Genomic DNA, 18,747 nt, shown 5'->3' on the forward strand with positions numbered 1-18,747 from the left:
CAAACTTCACTTGTATCTATAATTAATCAGATAGTGACGGCAAAGTCTAATGTATAGTAAACTTTTTGGGTCCACCTTTATCCATTTTATTGATTTAGAGGCAGAACGGATCATCTTGATGACACTGGGTGGAACTTAATCTCTTGTATGTATAGCAAAAAATTTAATTTTGTGTAGTAACTTTTTTGTTCTTGTAGCAATCATGTGTGTTTTGTTGCCAGCTGTATCTACACAGTATGCATGGATATGTTTTGCCCACGTGAGAAAAATCATGTGTCTGTTAGGAAATAGGAGTTTCTGCAAGCTCGGCCAGTAAAGGGGAGGAGGACCTCGCTGCTTCAGCCATTCTGCGCCTGTGTGTTATTCTGGGTCAACCATTTCCCTGGAATGTTCTGCCTGCTGCCAAAGACAAGTCACTACAAAGGAATGCACACACAACAGCACAGAAACACAAGGATGACTTAAAAAGGCCTGAATATGAGGACATAGAGCATTTCTCCTGTGACTGCAACCACTGGCAACACATCCAGAATGCTTCCTCTATTTGGCACTTAGAGGCATAAATGTTCCAAATGATACCTACAGTTATGAAATAGGTGTATACAGTATGGATAACCATTTGTGTTAACGCTACAGAATGCTCCCATGAGGATAATTAATTTGATAAGAGGACTGGTTTTAGAGAAGCAGAAGTACGTGTTTTTACCAAAGGCAGAGTATAGCACTGCTTTACTCTCTGTCTCCTCATCCTCCCCATCAACAAGCTTTTTTCATTCCTCCCCGAGCACAGATTGTTGCAGCAAGGATGGCTCTTCTGCCTCACATTCAAAATGGGCTTAATCCTTCAGCCGTATACATTGTCAGATTTGTTTGTGTAGGCAAAGGAATGTGTGTAGGAAAAGGAGGTGTTCTTTGACATTGTGAAGTGACTGCAGTACACTGGAATTGTATGTGATTGTACTATGCGGCAGGTTGTGGGGGGAGGAAGCAGCAAGGCAGCTGCAGCATGAAAGGTGGAGGTGGTGGTGGGGGGGTAATATGGATAGTGTAGAGAAAAATGAAGAAATGGGAAATCCGGGGAACCTGTTTCCAGGGCAACAGAGGTCTGGAAAAATACAGGCAAGCTGGACTTTTTATTCTCCACACTGCACTAGCCCTCTGGCAAGACACTGCAGACACCTCTAATGACTCCAAAACACTCACTGGCCCTGCTGCTAAAATACTGCCAGGCATCAAGTGATATACGCACCTTTTCTTAGTGTGTGTGTGTGTGTGTGTGTGTGTGTGTGTGTGCATGCTGCCTAGGAGCCAATACTGTCAAACATGTGCATTGCAGGTGCATGTATGATGGGAATGAGTGAAAAGCACACATGTTGCATGGTGCATGAATCAAACATAAATGATCATTAGCAGGTGACGTCATGGTCGATGATGCCCCCCCCCCAACTCCCAACTCCCTCCCTCTCGCTCGCCACAACACACACAGGCAACATCGCTCCTTTTCTTGTGTAATGACCTGCTGCTCTGGTCTGCAGTCACTCAGCCGCCAGACTTGTAGGAGGAGGGACGTGAAAATGCCTTTCTCTGTGGGAGACAATGACTCTGTGATCTCATGAATATATTAGAGGGTCACTGAGCAATGAGCAAGGTATACAGAGCAGCCATTCTCTGCCTGCCAAAGCACACTGCAAAAACCTATTGTAATTGACTCAGCTGGAGTCATCGTGTGTATTGACACACACGAGAATAGCTGTGTTAATATATAAACACATTAGTTTACCTTTGTGTGTGTGCAATGATAATTGCAAAAATGCATTATAAATCGCCCAACTAGCCTCTGCTCGATAATACGGCCATCAAGCAGCTTTGTCTTAATGACACGACTGCGACACTAGTAGCTAAGCTAACGTTGTTTAGCTAACGTAACTACCTACAATCAAGCGGCTTCGTTGTCTGGCAGCTGGAGCAGATACGGGGTGAGTTCTGCGGGCACTTATTATCAGGAATACCGGTTCCAGGAAATTAGTAAGGCGCTTTTATTATCGCGTGAATAATTACTTAGTTAGTTAAACTAATTACTTAATTAGTTTAGGGTAGGAAAATAGAGTGTTACACAAACTTATCAACGCGAGCTAAGCATCCTCCATTTAGCTAACGGTGCCAACCGGCGGCGTGTTCACATCCCTCCACAGCTCTGTTTCCACTTCTCTGCTGGCATTCACAAGACAGCGATACACGGACTTGCTGCTAGGGTCACAACAGCACGTTGCAGCTAACCAATACGGGACTATTGCATTGTTTCCCCCCACCGTTTCCTTGCTTTTAAATCGCCATTCGGAATCAAAACAACCCGAGTTTGATCATCAGTCCAGCCAGGTCGGTGAAACAAAACATCTGCTATTCTCATCTTGTTTTTTTTTAAAGTGACGCTTACACACTCGCGCAGAGGTTGAACTCCTCCACACAATCTATGCTGCTGATTTTTCCTCCCGTTCTGCTGCACGTACATTACAGCCGCATGTTTTGTTTGTACTGCGATACTCTTGAGTTGAGTGCTAGTGTTGATTTGCATGTTGTACACGGCTCTGATTATCACCTTATATTCACCTTATCATGTCTAAATGTATGTCACCATTAATTTGCAGTCCATTTCGTTAACTGGGTGTTTCGGGACATTTATAGGCATAGGTGGTCGTTGTTGTTGCGTTGCGATTTATATTTCTGAGCTGAGGTAGCCAGTGCCCTGTTTTTTGTTTTGTTTTTCCTTGGCCATGACTTCCTGGATTGTGTGAGGGGTACAATAACATGTTGTTCTGGCATGAAGACAGACTGTTATTTTGGGTCAGCGTTGACATGAAAAGACAGATTCTTACCTTTGTTAACCCCGTTATACGTTCAGAAAAGGCTCAAATGAATATTTATGGTGAAGACTTTTAGCTGCTTTTTCCTGATTTATTTAGTTTTTAAGATGAAGTTGGGCATACATTCTAGTTGGTGACTTAGTGAATGTAATTCAACACTTTTTTTTTTACTTGTGTCTAGGATTGTATTTATGCCTAAGGTATGTGTGCTAACGGAAAAGGGGCTAGTGGAATAACTAGTCTAGTACAGTATAATATAGGATAGAAAAAACCAAACAAACAGAAAACATGAGTGAAGTTTGTTTAGGATTGAGTTGCACTTTGTACTCTGGACTATGACTGCAACTTATTGTTTTCATTAGGGGTGCACTGATTGTGAAATTTTTCTCTAGTATTAATGTTTAAAAACAGCTTTTGTTTTCCTTATTGTTCAGTGGAAATAATTTTTTTTCTTTTAGATTTTTTTTTCAAATTACTATAGACCACTCACACTGGTAAATGCCATATTATTTTCTGTTATTCTGATACCAGTCAACAGGCTTAAGGTTTAAGAAAAAAAAGCTTTGAGCTTTTCTCTACACTTCTGTCCAAAATGTTTTCAGGTTGTTGTCACATGTGATGTAGGTGATATTTGGGAAGCTGACACCAAAGATTCGACCTTTTTTTCCCCTTGGAAGTGACAACTGTTTGTTTTCAAAGTTGCTTGTTAGTTAAATTTATCAATTGTTTCATCAGTTGGTATATATGAGGGGAATAATGAGCTTTTAGCTTGTTTTGGAACTGCATTTGTTTTAATACTAAAGACACAAACAGACAAGAGGCATTATTTCTTGTTAAAGTTGGCCCACAACTTCATCTAGGATTGCTGCAGACAGGCAGACACACACACACAGCCCGCTTTACTAGCAGTTAAAGTAGTTAACAATAAACAACAGTAGGAGGAATTTGGAAAGGTCAGTAAAGTTTCCTTCTAAACAATATTGTCACATTAAACATTTTCATAAAGGTTAACCTGGCCAGTGTACACACTGATGTTAGCTGCTTAACTATTAGTAGTTACTAGATCGCCACAAGCGTAGTTTCAGGGGCTCAAAAGCTAGTGTACTCCAAGTTCTGGGCCTACACTCTGATAATTCTGAGGGTTGCAGCTGAAGGTTAACTTAAGCTAGTGAGTAGTGGCTATGGCTAATAATAAAAAGCTAATTTTAATTTTGGAGCTACCCAGCAAACATCAGTCGTGTCCGTCTGTAACATTATAATTTATGGTGTTAATTTGACAGGATAACACAACTATTTGTGTCTGAAAGTTATTTCAAGAGGAAAGCTTAGCAACTAGAGCGAAAACTGGTATCTTATCTTACCAGCTTTATTTGATCAGCAATGAAAATGTGAAGCTGAAGTTACTAGAAGCGCGCTTACCTCATACAGTCTAAATATAATCACTTTTATTTTTTGTTAGCATTAGCATGCTGTCTTCACAGATGCTTGCAAAGAACCAAAGTTGTGTTAGCAGCATAATGCGGTTGTTTTTGTCCTGGATGCCGTTTTCCACTTTACCATTTATCTCGTCCTTTTGTGCAATAAAAATAAATATCCATATGTCTCTTTATTTTCCTCCACTGACACACAAAGTAAAATCAGCTGATTGTAGTGAGAGTGCAAGAACTGATAAGTGGGGTCAATAGGCAAGGAACTGTAAACTGGTTTTCCACAACCACCGGTTCTCGATTCCCATTCCTACTCTTCACCACAGTGAGGATTGCAGCATATTAGTTTAACATTGGTATTTGGTTGCTGCTCTGTATTGGCAGATACTGTGAGCAGTGAATGTGAGTGCGAATGGTTGCCTGTCTCTGTGTTAGCCCTGCGACAGACTGGCGACCTGTCCAGGGTCTAGCCCGCTTCTCGCCTTATGACAGCTGGGGTAGGCTCCAGTGCCCCCCGCGACCCTGAAACGGATAAGCGAAAGTGGATGGATGGTAATCTAAAAGTGCTGGCTGAGTCTGCACTTGCTCAACTTAGCTGTTTTGTTAGAACAAGACACAGTCAGAGCTTCCATCCCATCTCCCTCTTGTCAGAACCTTTCTTGCTGATGTGCTAAAGAACAACTTTTTCATTTTCCATCTTTGAATCACACATGTTATCCAAGGTAGAGGAAACTTATCTGTGACAATGCTAAATCACTGAAGCTATGTCCACCAAACATGGAGAGCATAAGTTTTCTAGCGAAACTGAAATAAGCACAGTTTTCATTGACAATATTGGACTGCGGCCACAGAATGGCTGTAATGTAAAGGATGGCTGCACATACTAATTGACAGACAAGAAGCTTTATGATACCGCTCACTGAGATTTAAAAAACAAAAACAGAACATATATTTTTTTCTTATCAGTGTATAGGGGTGGCGCTTTTTGCATTTTTAAAATTTTGGCTTTGAAAGGTATCATAAGTCTCCAGTTCTTGATCTGAAGGTCAAAGTCCCAGAGACCGTGACCTCAAAGTTAAGATCAGAGGTCAAGTTGTCTAAAAGATCTAGACAGTTGGATTTTCAGATACTGTGAATTAGGAGTCAAATGTGTGTCAAATTGTTAAGTGGCTTTTTTTGGAATTTGCATCAGAGGTTTACTTTCTTTTCAGTTGTGTGTGTGGGAGAGAGAGAAGTGAAGTGTTAAATAGGGCTGCAGTTTCTAATTTTTTGTGATGGATTAATAGTGTTTTGTTGAATAGTCCAACTTGCACATTTTCAGAAAAGCAGCAATTATTTGCATTTGACAAGCTTAAATTTATTAATTTTAGGCATTTATGCTTAAAAATTAAAAAAAAAAACTATCTGAAATTTTCTTAAAACGTTCTTAAAAGCAGGAGCTGGAAAGCAGGAATGCAGGTATAGGAGCAGAGGGTCAGTTGTGAGTTGATTGAGTGGCTTTGGTGTTTTGGCTGGCAGTGTGTTGACAGTAACAGAGAAGCAAAGAACATATGGTGAGAAATGAAATGCTGCTAGACATCATTTTGTCATTTCTGTACAGGTAGTCTGTGCTGGTTGTGTTCACATTAAACCTGTGATAAAGTTAGACATCATAGATGTTTCATATTTATTTTTGTGTGGTTTTTGCCATCCAGCTGTAATGAGACAACAATAAGTTGTAAAGTGCTGGAAGTGCTTTTTGATGAATGAGAATTCAAGTATGGTGGTTACATGATCCAAGATTCAACTCTCTCTTTCTTTCTTTTTATACAAAATATGAAGTGTCTGACCTAAATCTACAAAGTGCAAATAGAAAGCCAGAGAAAAGATACAGTGGGAGGGGATGTTCAAGGCTCTGATGTTGGAAAATTAGCATGTCAGTTGGTAACTGTCAGATAAAGAAAATCTTGAGTGGGAGAACCCAGGAGGAGAGCAGTGGCAGAGCAGTGAGGAAGAATGTGCTGGGAAAAAAGCATCTGTCATTAAAGGAGGAAAAGGCACAAATAAAAAAGCAGCGGTGTTAATATATTGACCAAGTCAAAGAACAAGTTTAATCTGTTCTTGCATGTTCTCATGTGGTGTAACCTTTTTTGAACACTGTAATTAAGACATGCTGTGTGTGTAGATTAAAATGGTCCAAGCGTCACATTTGTCTGCACAGTAGAGCTGCAGAAATGTGACATTTCAATTTATGGAGGTTTGATGCTTTTTTTGTCACATATGACAGGGTGTCTTTTACAGATGTACCAATATCAGGTAATTTTAACCTTTTTCTTGTATAATAATATATTGGCAAATATAAATTGCATTTATATTTGCATGGATGATAATTAGCTGTTATGTCAATTTTGCTTTAGCTACATAATAAAAGTAATTGAGTTGTTTTAGGCTTTTAGCTTTTCATCACACGAAGTCTTATTTCTTTATATTGTTCTTCTAAGGAGCCACACTTTCTTGCAGTTTTTCTGAAGCGGTCTTGAGACGGTAGTTCAAAGTTTTACTTTTACAGACAGACATGTCTATAGGAGATGAAAGTCATACATTCTTCACTCTATTGCTAAGGGAGAGGCAAGCCACCCTTGATAAAAACCTAATTTCTGTCACTTGGATACGCAGTCTTGCTCTTTGGGTCACTACCCATAGCTCATGACAAGAGGTGAGGGTTGGGCCATAGTTTGACCGGTAAATCAGTAGCTTTGCTTTTACGCTGAACTCTCTTTCTACCATAGCAGACCAGTACTGCATCACTATAGCCACAGTCCCAACCTGTCTGTCAGCAAGACCATGAGATGCTTAAACTCCTTCACTTGGGGCAGCACCTCGTCCTTGAACCAGTAGACCATGGCTTCAGACTTGGAAGGGCTAATTGTTATACCCATTGCTTCACACTCAGCTGTGAACTGCTCTTTTTAAATCTAAAAGACATGGATTGAAAATACACTATGCTTCAAAATGGATCGTTTTTTTTTTTTGTTTTTTTTTGTTTTTTATATATATAATACTTGTTTATTAAGGCCCTCTTAAAATAAATTTGCACAAGTAAAGACAGTGACAAAATCTTTTAGAGAACTGAAATATCAATTGACTGTATATTCAAAACACTAGCATTTTTCTACAATATTACAACTTTGAAATGGCACCGAATAGTAGGAAGGACACGGCAACCTGCTAGTGATCAAAGAAATCAGAACTCAGAACAGCGCTATATATGCCTTTTTAATCAACTTCACACTACCATAAACCTCCAGCAACCAACTGGGAGAGTAATATACATTGTTCCCTATTGTCCCCCAGTTACATGAGCTTAGAGTCCGGGTGGCTTAAATTGATGTCACTTAAACACAACACAGAGATGTTCTGGACATAAAGTTAAAGTGGTTGTTTCTTCACATTCTTTTAATGGCTTGAGTTCATTTTGTAAGGGTTTGGACTCCTTTGAACACAGGAAGCAAAAGAAGTACCTTTTGTATTGGTGCCCTTTTATAACTATGGGCCCTATTGGCTGATGGAGTTAATGGTTAACTCGTGTTTTTTTTCATTAAAATTTCTTTTAGATTAATCTTTAAAATGACTGTAAATTTATTTATGTATTTATTATTTGTAAAATTATGTTCACACATAAGGTGTGTTCAGATGTGTTACCATACTCAGATGTTTGGGTGACAGCAAATTATTTACCCAGGCGATAATAAATTTGATGTTTTGTTTTGTTTTGAATAATGCTTTTTATTTTTTAATAATGAAAAGCATCAAATTGTCTAATTGAAATATTTTAAACGGCAAATATTTCATCTTTTCATCCTTATGATTTTTTCTAAATGATCAGCTAGCTTCACTTGTGTTTTGGATTCAGAAATAATCAAATTGATAGTGATCTCTGTCTTCAAATAAAAATAAAACAGGAAAAAATTCTGCTTAAGCTTTAAACGTTTGTGTCGGTAAGTGACTATTGTACATTGGTGTTCTGAGAGAAGACGGTGCCTCTCTGTTCTCTTAAATTTCTTTTGATATCAGCAGGCTAAATATAGCTCGCAGCACCCCTCCCCCTCCTTGACGAGGTATCAGAGCCAAGAGAGCAGTCAGTGATAGGCTAACATTTTGATGTGCACAGTGACACACACACACACACATTAAAGTGAGTTGCTCAGAGTGGGACGGCACTGTCTTTGTGCACAGAGTACGGGCTACAGTGATGATAAATTGCTGCTGTTTGCGGCACCAAATGAGATTTGAGTATTCGTCTTTTTCTGTGCGTCTCAGGGCTGCCACTGGAGGATGGTGGGGGTACTCCGATGAACCTCCTCAAGTGCATGAAACCCTCCTTGCCTCCACAAAGGTATCCACACACTCACACAAGTGTGACCATAAGCTCAGTGTCCTCAGGTGAATCATGTGACCCTTCACCTGCTAAGCCAAGCAAGAATGAGTCTTGCATTACTAGGCAAGCCACTACAAGTTATAATGGAATGAAATTTTTCCCATTAGTTGTTCACTTATTTAATATGATTTAAATATACAAATTGGTTATTTCATTAAAATTTTCAAATTATTTTTATGTATGTTTGAAGTGTTCTTAAAACTACTCTTTCCACATCATATCTTCTAAAATTAAAATATGAATAACTTAAATAACTTTCATTTTCAAGCAAACGTCCCAAGCATTTCAAGGCTCAAATAGACTAAATCAGTTTTCTTTGGATTTTGGAGAGCAATCCTGCAGTAAGCTTTTTAAAGGTCTTACACCAGATTTGTCTATAACTGATTGGTTGTCTGTGATACCTACACTACGCCTGGTACAATAAAAGAAATAGTTATGTTTTTCAGAATTTTGAAAGTATGGTTTATTGTGAAATTCCCAATATAAAATCTTTCTTTTATGGCTTTATGCCTTAAAGGGACATTGTCATCTCCAGTTTCATCAGTGCCGTCTCACTTGATGGGGAAGATGTTTTTTTTGAGACACAGGTTCAGAGGGAGAGTGAAGTCAGCGCTGCACGACTTGTAGTGTCAAGCGATAGGAGTGTGCACTGCGTGTGTTAGCTATTCTGACCAGTATCAACCCTTCTTCATTCTGTCTCCTCCTGCACTCCATGGTCACATTTTGCTGTTTTTATGGAGACAAATTCATAACACATATGAAATTATGATAATTTTTATTATGAACTATTAATTTAACAAAGTTCCTAAACATTACATGTTAAGCAGTCATTCGTAAGCAGTCTGTTTTGTGCTGGCTATAGCTGATGTTCCCCTGCAGGCCTTTCCTCATGCAGTCATGGAAAATCAAAGGAAGAGAAGTCCAATTGCAGAACCATGCTGGCAAATATAAATCAATGCAGATGGATAGAGAATGGATGGAGAATCTTTTGACTATAGACATGCTCAGTAAGTGTATGTGCTGCACCTCCGACCAGGAAGAAAACTTGGATGCATGGATCTGTAAATAATAAAGGAAAAAAAAGAAGCAGATAACTGAATTCCCTCCAGTTTGAACTATTAAAGGGAATCCAGAGTGTTTTCTGTTAAGTCTTTTTGGATGCATCTGGATTCGCTTAAGCCGAAACAGTCTTAATTGAGTGCAGCCATACAGCTTGATGACTGCTGTTTCACTACAGAAAGAAGTGGAAGAAATGTGTAGGCAGCTCAACAACAAGCAGTAATGGTTAAAAAGGGGGAAAATGGGGAAAAAAGTTACAGAAACATATTGAATCTGATTATTAAGTGAACAAATGCCAGATTAAACTTCTATGTCTTTACCAAAATATGGAAGAGTAATTTAAAAATATTAAAACTAAAACATCCATAATGGTGTTGAAGGTTTCAGTGTCAGTAAGCCTTTAAATATTGTGCTCTGAGACTGGTGCTGTCCTTTCCAGTAAATGGTTTTCAAGGAGGAAGCAGAAACCTTAACTGTGAGATAAATAAACCATGTTATGGTTCATCATTAGCTCGCCAAAGTAAAAGGTGCAATGATTACCTTTTACTCACGTCCTTGTGCTACAGCAGTAAAATGAGCTGTAATAAGGTCTGTTTTCATCATCTATTTTCGTTAGGAAATAATAAAGTTATGTCTGATATTCTGACATTTAATGTTATTGATATCTAGATGAAAGCTCTCTCTGCCTCTGCTGAACCTCCACAACTATCCCAGTGACTCGTATTCATATCCTCCTGCAGCATTGGCGGCTCCTTCATAAATGAGCCAGTCTCCTGGCAACCAGGCACCAATCAGCACGCAGGATCTCTCTCTGTAGTAACCACTGTGTGGGGTGTGACCAATCACACACACAATCAGGTAACACATGACTTGGTATCCTGGGACATTGTTCTCCTCCTGTTGGCTGTAACTATACAAAAGACTAATTTCAGAAGTATATACAAAGCCTGGGTTTAATTCAGAGTATAAAATCAAGGGCTGCTATTCTGACTGAGAATCTAGAAGTGAAATATTTCCCTTTACTAAAAGGGCTAGATTTTGTAAGAGGTACTTGTGCATATTCAGTTTGTTAACTAAAATAGATGGTAGTCAGGCAATCCCCTGTTTGGAAGCTTATTGTAGTGGATGGGGTCAGCAGCGAAACGGATGTCGGCCCCTCCAAAAAGAGGAAAAATCTGGTGTAAGTGCACACTGTGTATGAGATTTTCAGCCCTGTTCAACAGGGGACTAAAATAATTGTATTACTCTCCTTAAAGCCACCAGAATCACTTGACGAAAACAGTAATTTTGCCTTGCACGATATGAGAGCTGCTCGAGCACCAGTGTTTCAGTGTGTTGCTCGGTATTTTTCATCATGATTGTTTTTTTGTTTTGTTTTTTCATAAATGTCCCGTAATCTACTATTAGAAAAGTAAAGATTAGAAAACAATAAAGTCATCAATGGGCTAGCTGCTTTTCTCTGAAAGACTTTTACTTTCAGGACACTGATATGGCTGAAGTTGAGCTGCTCTCAACGGTTACATCCACATTTCATTGTTAAATGTCCTATTCCTAACCTACAGTGCTGTTATAACTTTCACAAATACTGTTTCGTCCCAAAGACCAAAACATGTTTGAGTCTACTTAGAAGTACATGTGTAAAAAAAATTACTTAATTATTTTAAAATAAACTGTCTCTCTTTAACTTTCAGTTTGAGTGTTAAGAGTTAACCTAGGAAGCCCACACTTTGGTCTAATGAATGTCTCCCACCACCTTGTCTGCCTTCATATCTTCCCGTCACTTTATGGTTTATATGACTGTTTGGGGTGAAATTATTCCTCCTATTCCTATGTAGGTGTTTGGTGCACCCATGGGCCCTGGCGATAGCTCTGGCAGTCACATGATGCCCGGTGGTAGCCCTGGTATGGGTCCTGGGATGGGCTCCCAGTTCATAGGTCAGCAGTCATATGGAGATCCTGTCTCGAAAGGTTATGGCCAGCCAGTCATGTATGGACGTCCCAGCACTGCTTACAACCCAGCCTCCGCCTACAGTGGAAGGTATGCCATCCTATTGTTCTGATTATTGGCCAGTCTAGTTGGTGCTGTGAAACCACATTTTTTTATGCTCAGAGAAAAGGCAAAGAGAAACTACTAGTTGTAGTAAATTATGATCACCAGTTAATAGGTTAATATGCTTTTTCATGTCAAGTTAAAAGACATTGTAGATCCTTCAACACCAATTATTAAAAAGATGTAAGTGAATGTATGTATGCATACATTTTACCTTGAACGTCATTAAAAGATATATGCTGTACAGTCATTCCACCCTGGAAAATGAACATTCAAAGAAATCATGTGTATTTTAGTACTGACTATTTACACAGGCACAACTCCCCTAGCTTGCTGACTACATCCCATAGAGATGGTTTTATACTGTCCGACTACCAATATCACCGTAAGCAACTGAACTCATCTTTATCATTGCCAAAGTAACCTTACAGGGAGTGCAGAATTATTAGGCAAGTTGTAATTTTGAGGAATAATTTTATTATTGAACAACAACCATGTTCTCAATGAACCCAAAAAACTCATTAATATCAAAGCTGAATGTTTGTGGAAGTAGTTTTTAGTTTGTTTTTAGTTTTAGTTATTTTAGGGGGATATCTGTGTGTGCAGGTGACTATTACTGTGCATAATTATTAGGCAACTTAACAAAAAACAAATATATACCCATTTCAATTATTTATTTTTACCAGTGAAACCAATATAACACCTCCACATTCACAAATATACATTTCTGACATTCAAAAACAAAACAAAAACAAATCAGCGACCAATATAGCCACCTTTCTTTGCAAGGACACTCAAAAGCCTGCCATCCATGGATTCTGTCAGTGTTTTGATCTGTTCACCATCAACATTGCGTGCAGCAGCAACCACAGCCTCCCAGACACTGTTCAGAGAGGTGTACTGTTTTCCCTCCTTGTAAATCTCACATTTGATGATGGACCACAGGTTCTCAATGGGGTTCAGATCAGGTGAACAAGGTGGCCATGTCATTAGTTTTTCTTCTTTTATACCCTTTCTTGCCAGCCACGCTGTGGAGTACTTGGACGCGTGTGATGGAGCATTGTCCTGCATGAAAATCATGTTTTTCTTGAAGGATGCAGACTTCTTCCTGTACCACTGCTTGAAGAAGGTGTCTTCCAGAAACTGGCAGTAGGACTGGGAGTTGAGCTTGACTCCATCCTCAACCCGAAAAGGCCCCACAAGCTCATCTTTGATGATACCAGCCCAAACCAGTACTCCACCTCCACCTTGCTGGCGTCTGAGTCGGACTGGAGCTCTCTGCCCTTTACCAATCCAGCCACGGGCCCATCCATCTGGCCCATCAAGACTCACTCTCATTTCATCAGTCCATAAAACCTTAGAAAAACCAGTCTTGAGATATTTCTTGGCCCAGTCTTGACGTTTCAGCTTGTGTGTCTTGTTCAGTGGTGGTCGTCTTTCAGCCTTTCTTACCTTGGCCATGTCTCTGAGTATTGCACACCTTGTGCTTTTGGGCACTCCAGTGATGTTGCAGCTCTGAAATATGGCCAAACTGGTGGCAAGTGGCATCTTGGCAGCTGCACGCTTGACTTTTCTCAGTTCATGGGCAGTTATTTGGCGCCTTGGTTTTTCCACACGCTTCTTGCGACCCTGTTGACTATTTTGAATGAAACGCTTGATTGTTTGATGATCACGCTTCAGAAGCTTTGCAATTTTGAGACTGCTGCATCCCTCTGCAAGATATCTCACTATTTTTGACTTTTCTGAGCCTGTCAAGTCCTTCTTTTGACCCATTTTGCCAAAGAAAAGGACGTTGCCTAATAATTATGCACACCTGATATAGGGTGTTGATGTCATTAGACCACACCCCTTCTCATTACAGAGATGCACATCACCTAATATGCTTAATTGGTAGTAGGCTTTCGAGCCTATACAGCTTGGAGTAAGACAACATGCATGAAGAGGATGATGTGGACAAAATACTCATTTGCCTAATAATTCTGCACTCCCTGTAGAAACACTTGAAGAAGTAGGCTGGAAGCCAACATCAGTTAACACTGGAATGATGATAGTTGATCTAACTGTGGTACAGAAGGTCATCATGAGAGATAGGTCCTGCATTTAGTAACCTTTTACATAACCTCAGTAAATATTTCTTGCCCACAGTTGCTAAACAACTGCAAACAGCTATGCAGCCCACCACATTTCTTTCTTTCCATTTCTGTTTTGTTTTGATTCCCTGCTATAGTTTTTTCTGCCTCAGGCTCTTCATATATCGGATGGAAGAGGGTGATCTCCCAAATCAGAGCCATATCAAATATAAATATCTTGTTTTGACTCTAGTGGTTAGGACTGAAATGCTTTTTTTAATTACATGCATGTAATGTAATATGGTTGCTCTCACCCACGACTCTGACTCATGCTAGTGACAAAACGTCACATAGTTATGTGTAGTTTACTAATCCCACTCATCTCCCAGTTTTCCTTTCTCTCCCCACAGTTACTCTGGAAACAGTGGAGGTGCCGGTCTAGGCGTTCGTCCACCCTCAGATTTCACTCAGGCTGCTGCTGCTGCTGTTGCTGCCGCCGCTGCCACAGCAACTGCCACTGCTACAGCGACTGTTGCAGCAATACAGGAAAAACAGAACCAGGAGCTGAGCTATGGCCAGGTAAAGGTCTCTGAGAAAAATATGTGCATCTCTTTGTGTTAGGGGAGGCATGCAAGAAGAGAAAAGGGAGAAGCTGCACATAGCTTTCATGGTTCAGGTGCAATCATTTGATGTAATTAGCTGATTTTATTTTCCATAAATGATAGTGAGTTGAACATCTGAACTCTGCGTTGGATGTTACCAGATGTTTCTGGTAGTTGCAGCTCTAGTTTCAACTTGTTCGTGTTGATCCTGATTGCCAAATTTTTGACTCGGATAATTTTAGCATCCAAGGTTGGACCTGTTACATGTCCCACTCTCTGCCTATAATCTCCTCTGAAGTTATTAATGAAGACACAAAAGCACAAAGAGAGCAGCAGGCAGTGATCATGTGCATCCTCTTTTAGCTTAAACAGACATGTCAATCAAGTATTTGCAATAAATGGCAATAAGTCTTTAACATCACTGTGGAGGAATTTTGGCTCACTCTTCCTTACAGAATTGTTTTAATTCACCTACTGTGGTGTGTTTTTGAAACATTCAGATGTTGACTTGTGTATTTAAGATACGTCTGGTGCATGACTCAAGTGTGTTTGAGCTTCAGGATTTTCTGGTAGAGAGCAGAATTCATGATTACATCAGCTATGGCAAGTCGTGCAGATCCTGAAGCAGTAAAGCAGTCACAGAGAATCACACTACCACCATCATGTTTGACTGTTGGTATGATGTACTTTTTCTGAAATACTGTTTCATGCTGAATGTAATGGGTTGTAAGTCTTAAGAAAAGTTCTGCTTTTGTCTTGGCAATCCACAGAATATTTTCCCCAAATTTCAGGGAACAACGAAGGTACTTTTTTTTTTTTGGCAATGTGAGATGAACCTGACAGTTCTTTTTAGTCAGCAGTGATTTTTACATTGAAACTCTGAGCAAAAATTGCAATCTGTTAATATTTTGTCATTGTTGAATCATCATACCTAACTGAGGCCTGCAGTTTTTTAGATGTTGTTCTGGGTTCTTATGAGACTTGTGTGACTTCTTAATTACACTTGGAGTAATTTTGATAGGCTGAGCAATACTGAGCTTATTTTCCTTAAAAAATACACTTTAAATAAAAAAAAAAATGCTATTTTTATTTACTTGGGTTATCTTTGTCTAATATTAAACACTGTTTGATAATCTGAAAAATGTACTGTATCTGAAAGTGTGACAAATATGGGAAAAAAACCCAAAACAAAACATCAGGTAGGGGTCTTTTGATCCACAGCACTATATTGATATTGATTAGACTTAAGTTAAATGGGATTCCCATTTTAAGTTACAGGTTGTATTTATTTCAACTACCAAAACTGCGACTGGGCAAAAGTAACTTTCACAGCTCTGAGTTGCTTAATAAATGCAGACCCTGACTCGCTGTGACTGAACTCTGTGAACCGTCAATGCTGTGGAAAAGATCCAGTTAACTTTATAACATTTTTGTTTTTTTCTCCTTTCCTTTTCAGTTGGGCGGAACATCCTCTTACAGCACCCAATTCCTATCTCATGCGGGCCCCCGTGGCCCTCCAGGGATGAACCCTGGCGGGATGATCTCTTCAAGGTCTGGACTTCCACCTTCCACCGGAGGCTTGTATCCTTCTCACCCTGCGCATATTCAGAGGATTCCACATCAAGGAGGCTATCCAGGCGGACAACAAGGACTCAAACGGCCTTTCCATTCCGAGGTCTGTGATCCCACCAAATGTTTGCTCAAACTCAAACTATATTATAGTATATTGTCCTCCATCCATCTATTTTTTTCTGTATATGTTTATCAGGGACTTGGGGTGGGGTGGGGTAGCTACCATATTCTAGCTACCATAGGGCAAGGGTCAGGGTACACCCTGGATTGATCGCCAATCCATCACAGGGCTAACAAAGAGACAACCATTTGCACTCACATTAACACCTGTGGGCAATTTATAGTCACCAGTTTAAAAACATCATTTCACTTCCTATCCCCACTAATTGTCTTTGGACCGTGGGAGGAAGCCAAAGTACCCGGAGAGAACCCACGAAATCATTAGGAGAACATGCAAACTCCACAAAGAAAGGCCCTGGTCAGATGGTGGAGTCAAAATCAGGACCTTCTGTTAGGCAACAGTGCTAACTACCTCTCATCTGTCCTATTTTGGTTTATTCAAAAGGCAGAAAGAATTAGATACTTACTTGATAACTCATGCAATATCATACTTTCCCATTAAATTATGGATTAAACAGCTCTAATTCCACTTTACCGTCTCTGTCTTTTTCCAGGGTTTTTCTGGACCACAGTATGGCTCTGGTGGGATGTCGGGGTACACTAACCAGCCTCTGCAATACCCCTCTGGTTCGCAGCAGAGATGCGCCACCTCACCCTCTTACCTCTCCAGCCGGATGCCTCACGTGGGACACTACTCTGCTGGATCACACAATCCAGCACAGTTTTCCCCTGGAGCTGGACAGCCCAATCCTCCTCAGTATTATAAGGTGACCACAAAACAGAGCCAAGCAGCTTTGGGATGTTTGAGATTAACATAATTTTTAAGGATGTTTGACTATCTTATAAATTCCTAAATAAAACTTGTAATGTACAGAATAAAAGCAGATGCTGAAACTATTTCACCTGGCACAACTATATCTAGAATGTTGGTTATTGGCTGGTAGTTAGATGGTGCCAGTACCTTCTGGGGGGGGTCCTTGGGAATCAGAACTGTCTGGTTTTCAGTTAGCCTGGGTCTCTCTCATCAACTAGCAGGTGGTTCATTTGTACTGCCAGATGCTCATGGATCGCAGTCAGCTTCTTCAGCCAGTAGGCTGAATCATGTTGGGGCCTGGTGTTGTCCAGTGCTTCATACTGGAGACCCTTTCTTGGATGTCTGCCATTGTAATGGTTACTGAAACCTGCTCGGGGAGGTTGCTGTGGTCTGCTCTTAGATCCGCTAGCTAGCCGGTGATACATACTAGGGCTGCCACGATTAGTCGACTAGTCACGATTACGTCGACTATTAAAATCGCAGACGACTAATTTAATAGTCGAGGCGTCGTTTGAAGCTTTGTAAGATCCCGAAAGACGCAGGAATAAGTAGTAGGATTTAAGAGTGTAATAACGGACCGAAACAGAAGATGGCAGCACTGCATGTCCAGGGATGCCAGCTGCCGTTAAACCCCGAAGAAGAAGAAGCAGAAGCAGTTAGGGGTGGGTTTTGATTATCAGTTTATCAATTAAAATCGATTCTAGCTTGGATAACGTGATATCGATTCATTAAAATCCTGAATCGATTTTTTCAATATAAATTTATTTTGCCCAAAACGCCAGAATCTCAGGTTAAACCTCACAAAATTTCAACAACCACCAAACAGCTAAAACAATAAATGAGAGCAGGTACACGGATTCTGCACAAAGACGTAAACACAAAGCAAGGACCCGCTGACGCATCAGAATCAGCGAGATGTCGCCTTTCTCACCCGACGGCACGGACACAGTCGGGCTGAAAGCCGACAGCTCGCTGATTCTAATGTTTTGGCGGGTCCATGCTTTGTGTTTACGTCCTTTTTGCGCTAGATTCTGAAGCTGTAGGTTTTATCTCTCTCCAAACAATATTGATTGAACCAGCAGCAAAAAAAGATCCAAACTACCCTTCACATAAACATCGTCATGAATTTCCTCTTACTTTTGCTGTTTTGCTTCCACCGAGATAAAATCACACTTCATGCACAGCTTTCTCTCTCTCTCTCTCTCTCATAGTACACTTCAAGAACAATTTCCGTCTAAAAATCTTTTTTGTGCATTATTCGCTTGCTTATTACGCACAAGTCTCCTTTTACTTACTTCCGGAAAAAAAAGCCTCATTTCTGTTGTTCAATAGGCTTCTGAACAAATGTAAACTTTTTAAAATTATGCAAAATTGCAAAACGCTTAGCTGTGTCTTTAAAACCTCTATAACTTTGCCCTGCTTCACCTCAGCAGCATCGGGTAATGTTCAGATGTTGATTAATGGTTTTCTTTCGTTTTTGATCTACTGCTGAATGTTTTTATAAAATCGTTTTTCTGTGTTTTATCCTCAGCTACTTTGACACAAAGGCATCTGTGATGCTTACACCTTTGATAAAGTCTTGCAAGTGTCAGCTTTCTTTTTATAGATATAAAAGCATGGAAATGTACTGGTGCATGATCTGAATTATAATATTTCTGAGTGTCTGAGCAAGATTTCCCCGAATCGAATTGAATCGAATCGTGGATTGAATCGATTCGGGACGTTGTGAATCGGAATCGAATCGATTCTAGTAATC

The 18,747-nt window shown here is 40.0% G+C and overlaps 1 protein-coding gene across 10 annotated transcripts in view; it reads left to right on the plus strand.

The window, feature by feature from the left end:
• Positions 1 to 1,524: 1,524 nt before the first annotated feature.
• Positions 1,525 to 18,747, plus strand: part of LOC308390836 (zinc finger MIZ domain-containing protein 2-like) — a 34,515-nt gene continuing 17,292 nt past the window's right edge. The window contains exons 1-9 of one of the 10 annotated variants that reach the window (XM_080873155.1): positions 1,660 to 1,976; positions 2,193 to 2,376; positions 8,588 to 8,663; positions 9,585 to 9,712; positions 10,505 to 10,622; positions 11,600 to 11,802; positions 14,294 to 14,462; positions 15,942 to 16,160; positions 16,732 to 16,944. In XM_080873155.1, the coding sequence (XP_080729281.1) occupies positions 9,678 to 9,712; positions 10,505 to 10,622; positions 11,600 to 11,802; positions 14,294 to 14,462; positions 15,942 to 16,160; positions 16,732 to 16,944 (957 nt within the window). In that variant the 5' untranslated portion in view covers positions 1,660 to 1,976; positions 2,193 to 2,376; positions 8,588 to 8,663; positions 9,585 to 9,677. The other 9 variants (XM_080873152.1, XM_080873154.1, XM_080873153.1 and 6 more) reach the window with 9 other exon arrangements.

This window comes from Rhamphochromis sp. 'chilingali' (assembly GCF_963969265.1).
Source record: "Rhamphochromis sp. 'chilingali' genome assembly, chromosome: 2".
NCBI classification, from domain to species: domain Eukaryota; kingdom Metazoa; phylum Chordata; class Actinopteri; order Cichliformes; family Cichlidae; genus Rhamphochromis; species Rhamphochromis sp. 'chilingali'.